The 12617-nt window shown below is 44.6% G+C and overlaps 1 protein-coding gene across 1 annotated transcript in view; it reads right to left on the minus strand.

Moving 5' to 3' along the window:
* The window catches only part of HEBP1 (heme binding protein 1), a 37471-nt gene that overhangs the window by 6345 nt on the left and 18509 nt on the right, over positions 1–12617 (minus strand). The window contains exons 2-3 of the mRNA XM_070371118.1: positions 9480–9618; positions 6667–6847 (exon numbers count right to left, since the gene is read on the minus strand). Coding sequence (XP_070227219.1) covers positions 6667–6847; positions 9480–9618 — 320 coding nt within the window. The remainder of the gene's footprint in view (positions 1–6666; positions 6848–9479; positions 9619–12617) is intronic.

Genomic DNA, 12617 nt, shown 5'->3' on the forward strand with positions numbered 1-12617 from the left:
CTGGCAATGAACAGAACCAAAATTCTTGCCTCACAGAGCTGCCAATGAACAGAGACTGGGGAGGGGCTGAGAGGTGCTGGGTGAGTGAGTGAAGGTCTGGTCGTGGATGTTGTATGTGTGTGTTTAGGTGGGCTTTGGGAGGTGGGGATGGGATGCTCTGAGGCCAGGTGGAACCCTGGAGTGGGGCTGTGTTGTAGAGGACAGCATAAACCACGACAAGGCTCTTTACTCGGTAGGATTCACTGCTTGGTGGAACCTTTGGGGACCCAACCCAAAGCCTATCCCTCTCCCGTCTGGTTTTACCACTACCCCGGGCTCGGTCCCAACCTCGGGATGTGCCTCAGGCAGAGGCAGGCGAGGCCCACAACCAGAGTCGAACAGAAGGGGGCAGAGTGCCATCGGTGGTCCTTAGCTTTAGGGCTGGAGGAGACAGAGGGGCAGGTCAGAAGGGGCAGAAGTGGAAGAGCTAGAAATGCTCAAGAGGCCTTGCAACAGTTCAGGCAAGAGATGATGAAGACCGTGGTCATAAGGATGGAGGGGCACGCACAGCAGGGGGTGACGAGGACTGAGCCAGCAACTGATGTGGAAGACGGAGGAGTCAGGATGGATCTGAACGGGATGGGAGGATGCAGGGGACCTCTAGGAAGGCAGAAGGCAGAACTCAGAACACAGTGGGAGGGAATCTGAGTTCCACTGGGGCATGTGGATTTGGGGGCTTCCCAGGTGGCACTGGTGGTAAAGAACCTGGCTGCCAATGCAGGAGAAGTAAGAGACACAGGTTCGATCCCTGGGTGAAGATCCCCTGGAGGAGGGCACGGCAACCCACTCCAGAGTTCTTGTCTGGAGAATCAATAGATAGAGGAGCCTGGAGGGCTATAGTCCTTTGGGTTGAAAAGAGTCAGAAGCGACTGAAGCAACTGAACACAGCACATAAAGCACAGAGGTCTACTTGGCGATAGGAAACCTGGGACAAAAGACAGCAGCGCTGGCCCTGCTGATTTGGGTTCATCCACCTGGAAATGAATGACCGAAGCCCCTTGTAAGCACCATTTGTAAAAGACCAGAGGAACAGCTGTTGACTCTTAATTCCTCATAGATGTCTATTCATTTAAAAAGCATTTGCTTTTTAACACATACTACTAATCAATGGACATCACAAGGTCACAAAACAGGAAGACTGAGTTGAGGATGCACTGTGTATCTGAAGGGTTTCCTGGGTGGCACCAGTGGTATAGAACCCGCCTGCCCGATGCAGGAGCGATCCCTCCTGTGAGGAGGGCATGGCAATCCACTTCAGTATTCTTGCCTAGAGAACCCCATGGACAGAGGAGCCTGACAGGCTATAGTTCACAGGGTTGCAAAGAATCTGACATGACTGAAGTGAGTTGGCACCCATGTGTATTTGAAACAGTACTTGTGCCTTCGCTATGTCATTAACTGCCTTCCACAGAAAGGTACTTTTAAATGCACACTTGACTATGCAGTGACACCAAGTGGCAAGTGGAGGAATGATCAGATACTAAAAGCATCAAAGATAAAGTCAAAGTGTTAGTTGCTCAGCCGTGTCCCACTCTGCGACCCCATGGACTGTAGCCTGCCAGGTTCCTCTGTCCATGGAATTTTCCAGGCAAAAATACTGCACTGGGGTGCCATTCCCTTCTTCAGGACATCTTCCCGACCCAGGGACTGAAATCCAAGAAAGCCTATCAGAGATAATAACAGGTTAAAAAAAAATTCACCAAGCTATGTTAGACACTCCCCTCTGTTTAGGAGAAGAGAAAAGATCCTTTAAATTGCAGTAAAGGAAACTTCCACAGACCTGGCTTGAAAATTACCTTTTAAAGAGTCCCTTTTCACCATAGGGTAGCAGGGTTCCTTGGCAAAATGGCTAATTTCAGCTCTAGAGCAAGAAACGTTAAGATGTGCTTAAAATATCTTGTCCTACCAATAACCAAGGAAGCTAATGGAGATTACCAGGGTCATGTCAAAAGGACCAAGAAACCAATTTGAAGAGGCTCTCACTGGCCAAAGATGGGACAATTTGAGCATCAATGAGAATAATAACTGCAAAGAATTGAAACACATCAATTATGTGTGAATTCATATATTTATATTGATAATCAGAAAACAGAGATCAACACTATCTCCCCTTTAGAGGATGTTAAGAAAAGAAGTCATTATTCTGGAAACTGATAAAGAGAAGGCATCAAGCTAAAGAGAAGGTATCTGGCCTTTTCTCTGTGACTCTGTCTTAGGGAAACCAAACAATAGTTGAGGGAAGATTCTCTTTACCAAAGTATTCTGGCTGATAAGGGGCTTCCCTGGTGGCTCAGTTGATAAGGAATCCACTTGCAATACAGAAAACTTGGGTTTGATCCCTGGGTTGGGAAGATCCCCTGGAGTAGAAATGGCAACCCACTCTAGTGTTCTCGCCTGGGAAATCCCATGGACAGAGGAGCCTGGAGGGATACAGTCCACCGGGTCACAAAGAGTCAGACATGACTGAGTGACTTAACACTTTCACTTTCCTTTCACTCTCAGGGCCTACCCTATATGTACTAGACAACGGTGAGAGTGAGCGCCTACCTAAATTTTGCATAACAGGCACCCCGCTTCCCCATCTTACTCCCGGCCCTGTGAAAAGAGAGTCCTGACAATCTGTAAATAGAGTTTGCTTTCTCTGCAGCCTATGCAGTGGAGGCTGGAAAGTTGGAATGAGGACTGCAGTGGGAGTTGGAGGTTCCAGTTCAGCTGTCCAGCTGCAGTGCACACATTGTCCTCTGGGGGCCTCTGTGTCACCCAGTCTAGGACTGCCCAGAGCAGCCAAGCTTACGTTCTCAGCATTAGTGTACGGAGGAGCCTGGTAGGCTGCAGTCCATGGGGTTGCAAAGAGTCAGACACGACTGAGCGACTTCAGTTTCACTTTTCACTTTCATGCATCAGAGAAGGAATTAGCAACCCACTCCAGTGTTCTTGCCTGGAGGATCCCAGGGATGGGGGAGCCTTGTGGGCTGTCGTCTATGGGGTCGCACAGAGTCGGACACGACTGAAGCGACTTAGCAGCAGCAGCAGCAGTGTTGAAAGCTGCACCCTTCTGGGTGCAGCTGGAGCAGGGCAGATAAAAAGTAACTAAGTTTGGAGACCTGAGGAGTGGACAAAAACTGTCTGGTGGGAGATTATTTGTATATTTTTCATGAGGTTGTTCTAGAGCAGAACCCTGGCGAAGCTCCTGGTCTCATTCGTCTGTCCATGGTTTCACACCTGTCACACAGGAGGATTTTAGCAAATGGGAAGTCACTGATTATCCCGAAGAGACCTGACCTCTTAGGAGAGGCTGAGGCCTGAAGAACAAAATTAGGAAAACACGTGCGCCTGTTGTTTTCTACAGTCAAGGGACCTGGACCCCACGTGAGGCCCTGGAAATAGGACTAGAACAACAGGATGCACATGTGCCCTGCTAAAAGTCCTCAGACCATGAATAACACTCCCTGCCCTTCTGGCATTCAAGGGGAATGTGGGGAATTCAAGGGGAATACCTGCTCCACAGGTATTCATGACCCCAAACTACAGACTGACCTAGATATTCTGATTCTCCCAGAATTCCGCTGTGGCTAATGCAGGTGTCCAGCTTCAGCTGGGGTTGGGAGAATATTCTCTACATCCAAATCAATTTGGCAACAGGCAAAGGCATTTATCTGGGCTTCCCAGGTGGCACAGTGGTGAAGAATCTGTCTGCTGATGCAGGAGACACAAGAGACATGGCTTTGATCCCTGGGTTAGGAAGAACCCCTGGAGAAGAAAATGGCAACCCACTCCAGAATTCTTGCCTGGGAAATTCCACGAACAGAGGAGCCTCGTGGGCTATAGTCCATGGAGTTATAAAGAGTCAGACACAACTGAGCAACTGAGCACACACACAGCACATAAAGGCGTTTACTTAGAAACAATGCAAATGTTTGTGTGCTGCAGGCTGAAGAAATTCTGAGAGAAACTGTTAGTACTCAGTATTTCTTACTTAATTCATCAATGAGTTTAGAAAGAGAAGTTAGAAAGAGAAGTTAAGAAACAACCCCATTTACAATTGCATCAAAAAGAACAAAACACCCAGGAATAAATTTCAGCAAGGAAGTGAAAGATTTTTACACCCAAAACTATAAAGCATTAATGGAAAATCTGGAGAAGACAAAAAGAAATTAAAAGATTCCAGGCTCATGGATTAGAACTAATATTGTTCAAGTGTCCATACAACTCAAAGCAATCTACAGATTAAATGCAATCCCTATAAAAATTCCAAGGGAATTTTTTTTTTAAACAGAAATAAATCTTAAAATTTGTATGGAACCACAAAAGACCTTGAATCTGGAGAAGGAAGAACAAAGATGAAGGCATAACATTTCCTGCTTTCAAGCTATATTACAAAGCTATCATAATCAAAACAGTATGATACTGACATAAAAACAGATGCATAGATCAATGGACCAGAACAGAACGCCCCAGAAGAAACCCATGCATATATGGCCAACTAATTTTTAACAAAAGAGCTGAGAATGTACAACGGGGAAAGGATAGTCTTTTCAATAAATGGTGCTGGGAAAACTGGACAGTCAAATACAAAATATTGAAATTGGACCACAAATTTTTTTTTTTTTAACTTTCGCCCACACTGTGTGGCGTGTGGAATCTTAGTTTCCCCACCAGGGATCACACCCATGTTTCCTGCAATGGAAGCATTGAGACTTAACCAATGGACCACCAGGCAAGTCCCTGGACTACTATACACAAAAACCAACTCAAAGTGGATAAAAGACTTGAACATAAGACCTGAAACTGTAAAATTCCTAGAAGAAACCATAGAGGGTAGCCTCCTTGACACCAGTCTTGACAATGATTTTTTTTTTTTTGTATTTGACACCAAAAACACAGGCAACAAAAGCAAAACTAAACAAGTGAGACGACATCAAACTAAAAAGCTTCTGCACAGCAAAGGAAAAAGGCAAACTGTTCAATGGGAGAGACTATTTGCAAATCATATATATGTAATGGGTTAATAGCCAATATATGTTAAAAACTCCTATTACTTGACTAAAAAACTCTAAACAATCTAATTAAAAAAATGGGCAGAGGATTTGAATAGATATTTTTCCAAAGAAGACATAGAAATGGGCAAAAGGTATATAATAAGGTGTTCATCATCACTAGTCAGCAGGGGAATGCAAATCAAAGCCACAACGAAATGTCACTTCACACTTGTTAGAATGGCTACTATGAAAAAGACAAGAAGTAACAAGTGTGGAGAAAAGGGAATCCTTGTGTAAAGCTGGTGGGAATGTAAACTGGTGCAGCCATTATGGAAAACAGTATGGAAGTTCCTCAAACAAATTAGAAATAGAACCACATGATCGAGCAATTCCACTTCTGGGTATATATCTGAAGGAAATGAAACCATGAACTTGAAGAGACAGTGGCACTCCTATGTTCATAGGAGTGCCAATCTACCAACAGCCAAGATATAGAAATAACCCGAGTCCACAGACAGATGAATGGATAAAGATGTGGAATATACGTACAATGAAATATCATTCAGCCATAGAAAGAAGGAAATCTTGCCATCTGTGATGACATGGATTAACTTTGAAGGCATCATGCTAAATGAAATAGGACAGACAGAGATAGGGGAATACTGTATTATCTCACTTACATGTGGAATTTAAAAAAAAAATCTGAACTCATAGATACACAGAACAGACTGGTGGTTGCCAGAGGGTGGGGAGGTGAGGGGGTGGGAGATATGGGTAAAGGTGGTCAAAAGGTAGAAACACCCTGCTATAAGATAAATTAGCTCTGGGGATGTAATGTATAGTAAAGTGACTAGAGCTAACAACACTGTCTGTTGCACTACATATTTGAAAGTTACTAAGAGAGTGGATCTTCGGAGATGGCAATGCACCCCACTCCAGTACTCTTGCCTGGAAAATCCCATGGACGGGGGAGCCTGGTAGGCTGCAGTCCATGGGGTCACGAACAGTCAGACACGACTGAGCGTCTGACTTTCACTTCACTTTCACTTTTCACTTTCATGCACTGGAGAAGGAAATGGCAATCCACTCCAGTGTTCTTGCCTGGAGAATCCCAGGGACAGGGGAGCCTGGTGGGCTTCCCATCTATGGGGTCGCACAGAGTCGGACACAACTGAAGTGACTTAGCAGCAGCAGCAGCAGCATTCTGAAATTGGGCTTCCCAGGTGAGATTAATGGTAAAGAATCCACCTGGCAATGCAGGAGATGTAAGAGACAAAGGTTTTATTCCTGGGTCAGGAAGATTCCCTGGAGGGGGAGCCTGGTGGGCTGCTGTCTCTGGGGTCACACAGAGTTGGACACGACTGAAGTGACTTAGCAGCAGCAGCAAGAAAATGGATCTTAAGATTTCTCATCTCAGGAAAAAAATTTGGAATTTTGTCAAATGAAAGATGTTAACTTCCATTGGTAATCATTTCATAAATATGTAATCAAAGCATTATGCTGTACACTTTAATGCAACATTATATATCAATTACAGCTCAAAACTGGAAAAAAATAATTTAAATGCAAATGTTCATGGCAGATGATTCAAGAAGTGATTATGGAAATCACGTACTACCCTTGGATGCCCAAAGAATTGTCTTCTTACGTGGAATAGACAGTGATGCCTTCCCTGTCTTCGATCTTAATGCTGTCATCGCTGGGAGCTGGCGGGTCGCTTTGAAACTTGTTTGGAATCCGGAACCAGACTTTTAATTTCTTCTGTAGGTCCCCATCGTCACTGGGGAACACAGCAAAGGAAATAGGAACTGTCATCCCCATTCCGAGTCCTGAAAACACAAAACCCCACAGAGAGACATGGGTGTTAGAGACAGAACCTGCTGAGGCCCATGGACCACCTGCTGGTCTCATTCTTCTTTCAAGACAATATTTGTTGTTCTTGAAATTTATAATAGGCATTTAAGGCATTAGCATGTATCACCACATACATATAAAGTACCTCTTAATTGTACATACTAGAGGTAGGAAGATAGTGATTCAAACTTGTCCAGAAAAAATTATTTAGCAATATATATTAAGACTATAAATATATCAGTACCCAATTACTTCCCAGGTGGTACAGTGGTAAAGAATCCACCTGCCAATGCAGGAGATGCATGTTTGACCCCTGGGTTGGGAAGATACCCTGGAGAAGGTACCTGGAGAAGATACCCCGGCAGCCCAATCCAATATTCTTGTCTGGGAAATCCCATGGACAGAGGATCCTGGTGGGCTACAGTCCATGGGGTCGCAAAAGAGTCAGACACAACTTAGCAACTAAATAACAACAGAGTACATCCTGTCTAATTGCTGATTTTATCTTTAAATTTTATTTAATTTTTCATTTTTGGCTGTGTTGGGTCTTCACCACCGTGCACGGGCTTTCTCTAGTTGCAGAGAGTCGGGGCTGCTCTCTAGTGGGGGCTACTTCTCTAGTTGCAGAGAGTCGGGGCTGTTCTCTAGAGGCGATGCTTGGGCTTCTCATTGCAGTGGCTTCTTTTGTGGCCGAGCCTGGGATCTGGGCACACGAGCTGCAGCAGCTGTGGTGCATGGGCTTAGTTGCCCCACGGAACCCCACTTGCCTGCATTGGCAAGCGGATTCTTAACCACTATACTACCAGAGAAGTCATAATTGTTGATTTTAATGAAATAATCTAAAATATGAAAAAGGCTATTTAGGGAATAGGATTTTCCTTTCAGCAGAATTTATAATTGTTAAAAATTTAGATATGTTCAAAAGAGGAATATGTTTAAGTAAATTATAGGCACATGATGCAATATGATTTAGCTATGAATAGTCATGCTTAGGACTAGTTAGCTACAATGGAAAATAATTATGAAATAAGGAACAGAAACAGGATATATTGCACAAACCCTACGATTACATATTGTGTGTGAGTTGCTCAGTCATGCCCAACTCTTTTCAACTCCATGAACTGTAGCCCATCAGGTTCCTCTGTCTATGGAATTCTCCAGACAAGCATACTGGAGTGAGTTGCTATTTTCTACTCCAGGGGATCTTCCCGACCCAGGGATTGAACCTGGGTCTCCTGCATTGTGGGCAGATTCTTTACCATCTGAGCCACCAAGGAAGATACTATTATGATTACATTTTAAAAACCTATTATAAAGCCCTAAAAATACACTCAAATATGACAATGATTACATTAGAAAAGATGGACTGGGGTGCTGTTTTGTTATTTTCAAAAATGTTTGGTGAGTTTATAATTTTTACACATATTTTCTTCCGAGGAAAATTTATGACAGTGCTAAGAAAGGAAAAGACTTCTTCGTGACCTCCTACTGGGTGACTTATGTCCGAAGCCTGATTTCTTTGGTTCTAGCAAATATTACTAAGCTTGATACAAGCTTCTTTCTCATTTATCAACTTGAGATATATCCTAAATATTAAATACATTTTTTTTTCATCTTGTATACTGAACCATTTTGGGTTTGTACTGATTCTAAAGTGCAGGCCAAGTTAGAGAACTTAAGAGTTAAATGAAAAGTTGCTCAGTCGTGTCCGACTCTTTGTGACCCCATGGACTATACAGTCCATGGAATTCTCCAGGCCAGAATACTTGAGTGGGTAGTCTTTTCCTTCTCCAGGGGATCTTCCCAACCCAGGGATTGAACCTAGTCTCCCAGATTGTGGGTGGATTCTTTACCAGCTGAGCCACAAGGGAAGCCCTTAAGTGTTAAAGTCCTATTTAAATATGGTTTATATAAAACAGGTATACTGAAACTTCAGGCCTCTCATTTTATCACAAAAACAGGGAGGCAGCCAGCATGAACTACCAAGTCTTATTATTAGACCAAGCCACGTGGCTTGCAGGATCCTAGCTCCCTGACCAGGGATCAGATCTTGGACCCCAGCAGTGAGAGCACTGAGTACTAACCACTGGACTGCCAGGGAATCCCCATGGACTGTCAAGTGTTTCAGAAGGGGACTAAGAACTCTCAGGCGCTTTATTTGCCAGAACACAGCCAGGGACCAGCCACACTCATCACTCACTGATCTTCAGAACCCCGTAGAATCTGAGCTACTAGGGGCTGATGAGATTTTTGGCCTGGGGGCAGAGGTCTCGAGTCAGAGGCGGGCTTTGTTCTGTGGCCTGGCTTACCGCGGACACACCTTTCCCAGTTTACCAATCCACAGATAAGCACTGCAAGGCGAAAAAATAACAAATGGACGAACAAACGAAGCCTGTGTCTTCAGACCCGGGAGAGAAGCATGAACTCAGTGCTCCTGAGCGGGCATGACGTCAGTGGGTCTCCCCAGAGCCCCCCTGCCCACACAGAACAGCAAGGTCACAGGACACTGAAACAGGCATCTTGGGTCCCTTCCTGTGCTTTCCATCGATGACGTGAGACTGCAGCACTGGCCTGGGTGACCAGAGCCCATCCTCCAGGGACACTCACCCTTATCATTGGAGCCTCCCACATACTTCATGACTTTCGGCATTGCCTCCCTCAGAGCCTCATCCACAGGCTTATCTGTCACTTCCACTGTGGCAAACTTCCCGCCTTCACAGGCCCTCTCCTCGTAGAAGACATCTCCCTGGAGGCAGAGAAGGCACAGCACTGAAGAGGTGGAAGGTAGCAACCTGTGATGACTTTCAAAGTGTTAGTCACTTAACACAAAGAGTAGTGTCCGACTCTTTGTGACCCAGTGGACTGTAGCCTCTGTCCACGGAATCCTCCAGACAAGAAAACTGGTGTGGGCAGCCATTTCTTTCTCCAGGGGATCTTCCTGACTCAGAGATCGATCCTAGGTCTCCCACATTGCAGGCAGATTCTTTACCATCTGAGCCACCAGGGAAGCCCCTACAAGCAGTGAAAGTCCAGCTACAAGAGGCACAGACTGCTAAGGAACTTGCCATAATGAGCCTAACTCTGGTGACAGTGGAAGAGACAGGCCGGAGTATGAAGGCCCAGAAGAAATAGACTCTGAGAGTTCTTACAGACCTACAGACGGCAGAGAGGGGACTGGTGCCAAGGAGGAAGGATTTGGGAGGGAGTGACAGGGCAGCCGATGGCTCAGGGGCACAGGGGTGTCGCTTAGTGAGACGGGCTGGGAAGAGGAGTCACGTCTGGGAGTAGTGTGAACTGAATTACTCTGATTCTTCTTGAATTACAGCCCTGCTACTAGATTGAGGCTAGTCTTGGGGCCTCAGAGTTTTGTGGGATTGGCGTTGTATTGGTTTGTTTCACCCTTTGCCATATTGTAAAGCAGTGCCTTCAAACTTAACAAGAAAATCAAAATCCAGAACAAGAAATATTTTTTACATCATGCCTTATCAAGAACATGAAACAACTTCATATAATCAACATTCTCAGAGAAATAATAGAAGATATTACATCCCAAACTACCCAGAACAGCCCCAGAATGCTGTAAAAACCGAATGGTCTGAGATCAAAGAGCTCTGGGAAATTAAAAATATAACAGAGGTGAAAAAATTCGGTAGAAAGGTTGGAAGATAAAATTGAAGTAAATATTTTAGAAAGTCAAGTAAAAAGGCAAAGATGTAGAAAACAGAAAAGGAAAAGGATCAAGCCAAGAGATCCAACATCTGAATAATGAGAGATCTAGGAAAAGAGAGGACTTCCCAGGTGGCTCAGGAGTAAAGAATCTGCCGACCAATGCAGGAGACACAGGAGATCAGGATTTAATCTCTGGGCTGGGATGATCCCTGGAGGAGGAAATGGCAACCCACTCCAGTTTTCTTGCCGGGATAATTCCATGAACAGAGGAGCCTGGCATGCAACAGTCCACGGGGTCACAAATAGTTGGATATGAATACGCATGCACACAGGAAAAGAGAACACAAAATGGCAAAGGAAACAAACAACTACAATGACAATCCCACAAAACTCTGAGGCCCCAAGATAAGCCTCAATCTAGTAGAAGGACTTCACACTTTTCACTTTCATGCATTGGAAGAGGAAATGGCAACCCACTCCAGAATTCTTGCCTGGAGAATCCCAGGGACGGGGGAGCCTGGTGGGCTGCCGTCTATGGGGTCGCACAGAGTCGGACACGACTGAAGCGACTTAGCAGCAGCAGCAGCAGTAGCAGGACTGCCTTTCAAGAAGAATCAGAGTAGTTCTGTTCACACTGTACTCCCAGTCATGACTCCTCTTCCCAGCCTAGCTCACTAAGCACAACCCCTGAGAAATCAGCCGCACTGCCACTTCCCCTTCAAAACTTCCTCCTTGGCAGTGATCTCCTCCTGCATTGAGTCTCTGTGCTAATGTCGTTATCTTTACCCTACAGACCCACACAGCTCTCCTCCAGGCCTCTTCCTCTTCCTTGCCCTTTGACGTCTCATTATGATATTGGGCTTCCCTGGTGGCTCAACTGGTAAAGAACGTGCCTGCCAATGCAGGAGACATAAGACATCCGTTCAACCCTTCGGTTGGGAAGATCCTCTGGAGAAGGGAATGGCAACCCACTCCAGCATTCTTGCCTGCAGAATCCCATGGACAGAAGAGCCTGGAGGGCTACAGTCCATGGGGATGCAAAGAGTTAGACATGACCGAGCACACACACACAAACACGATATAATTTTGCATTCCCGAACATATAGTAAAGCAGTGCTTTCAAACTTAAAAAAAACCCACAATCCAGAATAAGAAATACATTTTCACATCATGCCCTATCATGGACACACATGTCTGAAGCAAAGTTTCACAAAATAACACTTTACCCTTATGGATTGGATGCATGATGACACATGCCTTTTCTTTTTTTAATTGGACTATAGTCAACTTACAATGTTGTGTTAGTTTCAAGTGTACAGCAAAATGATTCAGACACACACACACACACACACATATATCCTTTTTCGACACTGAAATCAGATTCATTATATTCTTTGCAGCCAAAGATGGAGAAACTCTATACAGTCAGCAAAAACAAGACCGGGAAATGATTGTGGCTCAGATCATGAACTCCTTATTGCCAAACTCAGACTGAAATTGAAGAAAGTGGAGAAAACCACTAGACCATTCAGGCATGACCTAAAACAAATCTCATGACTATACAGTGGAAATGAGAAATAGATTTGGGACTAGATCTGATAGATAGAGTGCCTGATGAACTATGGACTGAGGTTCATGACACTGTACAGGAGACAGGGATCAAGACCATCCCCATGGAAAAGAAATGCAAAAAAGCAAAAGGGCTGTCTGAGGAGGCCTTACAAATAGCTGTGAAAGGAAGGGAAGTGAAAAGCAAAGGAGAAAAGGAAAGATATAAGCAGCTGAATGCAGAGTTCCAAAGAATGGCAAGGAGAGATAAGAAACCCTTCCTCAGTGATCAATGCAAAGGAATAGAGGAAAACAATAGAATGGGAAAGACTAGAGATCTCTTCAAGAAAATTAGAGATACCAAGGGAACATTTCATGCAAAGATGGGCACCATAAAGGACAGAAATGGTAGGGACCTAACAGAAGCAGAAGATATTAAGAAGAGGTGGCAAGAATACACAGAAGAACTGTACAAAAAAGATCTTCATGACCCAGATAACCATGATGGTGTGATCACTCACCTAGAGA

This window comes from Bos mutus, chromosome 5, assembly GCF_027580195.1.
Source record: "Bos mutus isolate GX-2022 chromosome 5, NWIPB_WYAK_1.1, whole genome shotgun sequence".
Classification (NCBI taxonomy): Eukaryota; Metazoa; Chordata; class Mammalia; order Artiodactyla; family Bovidae; genus Bos; species Bos mutus.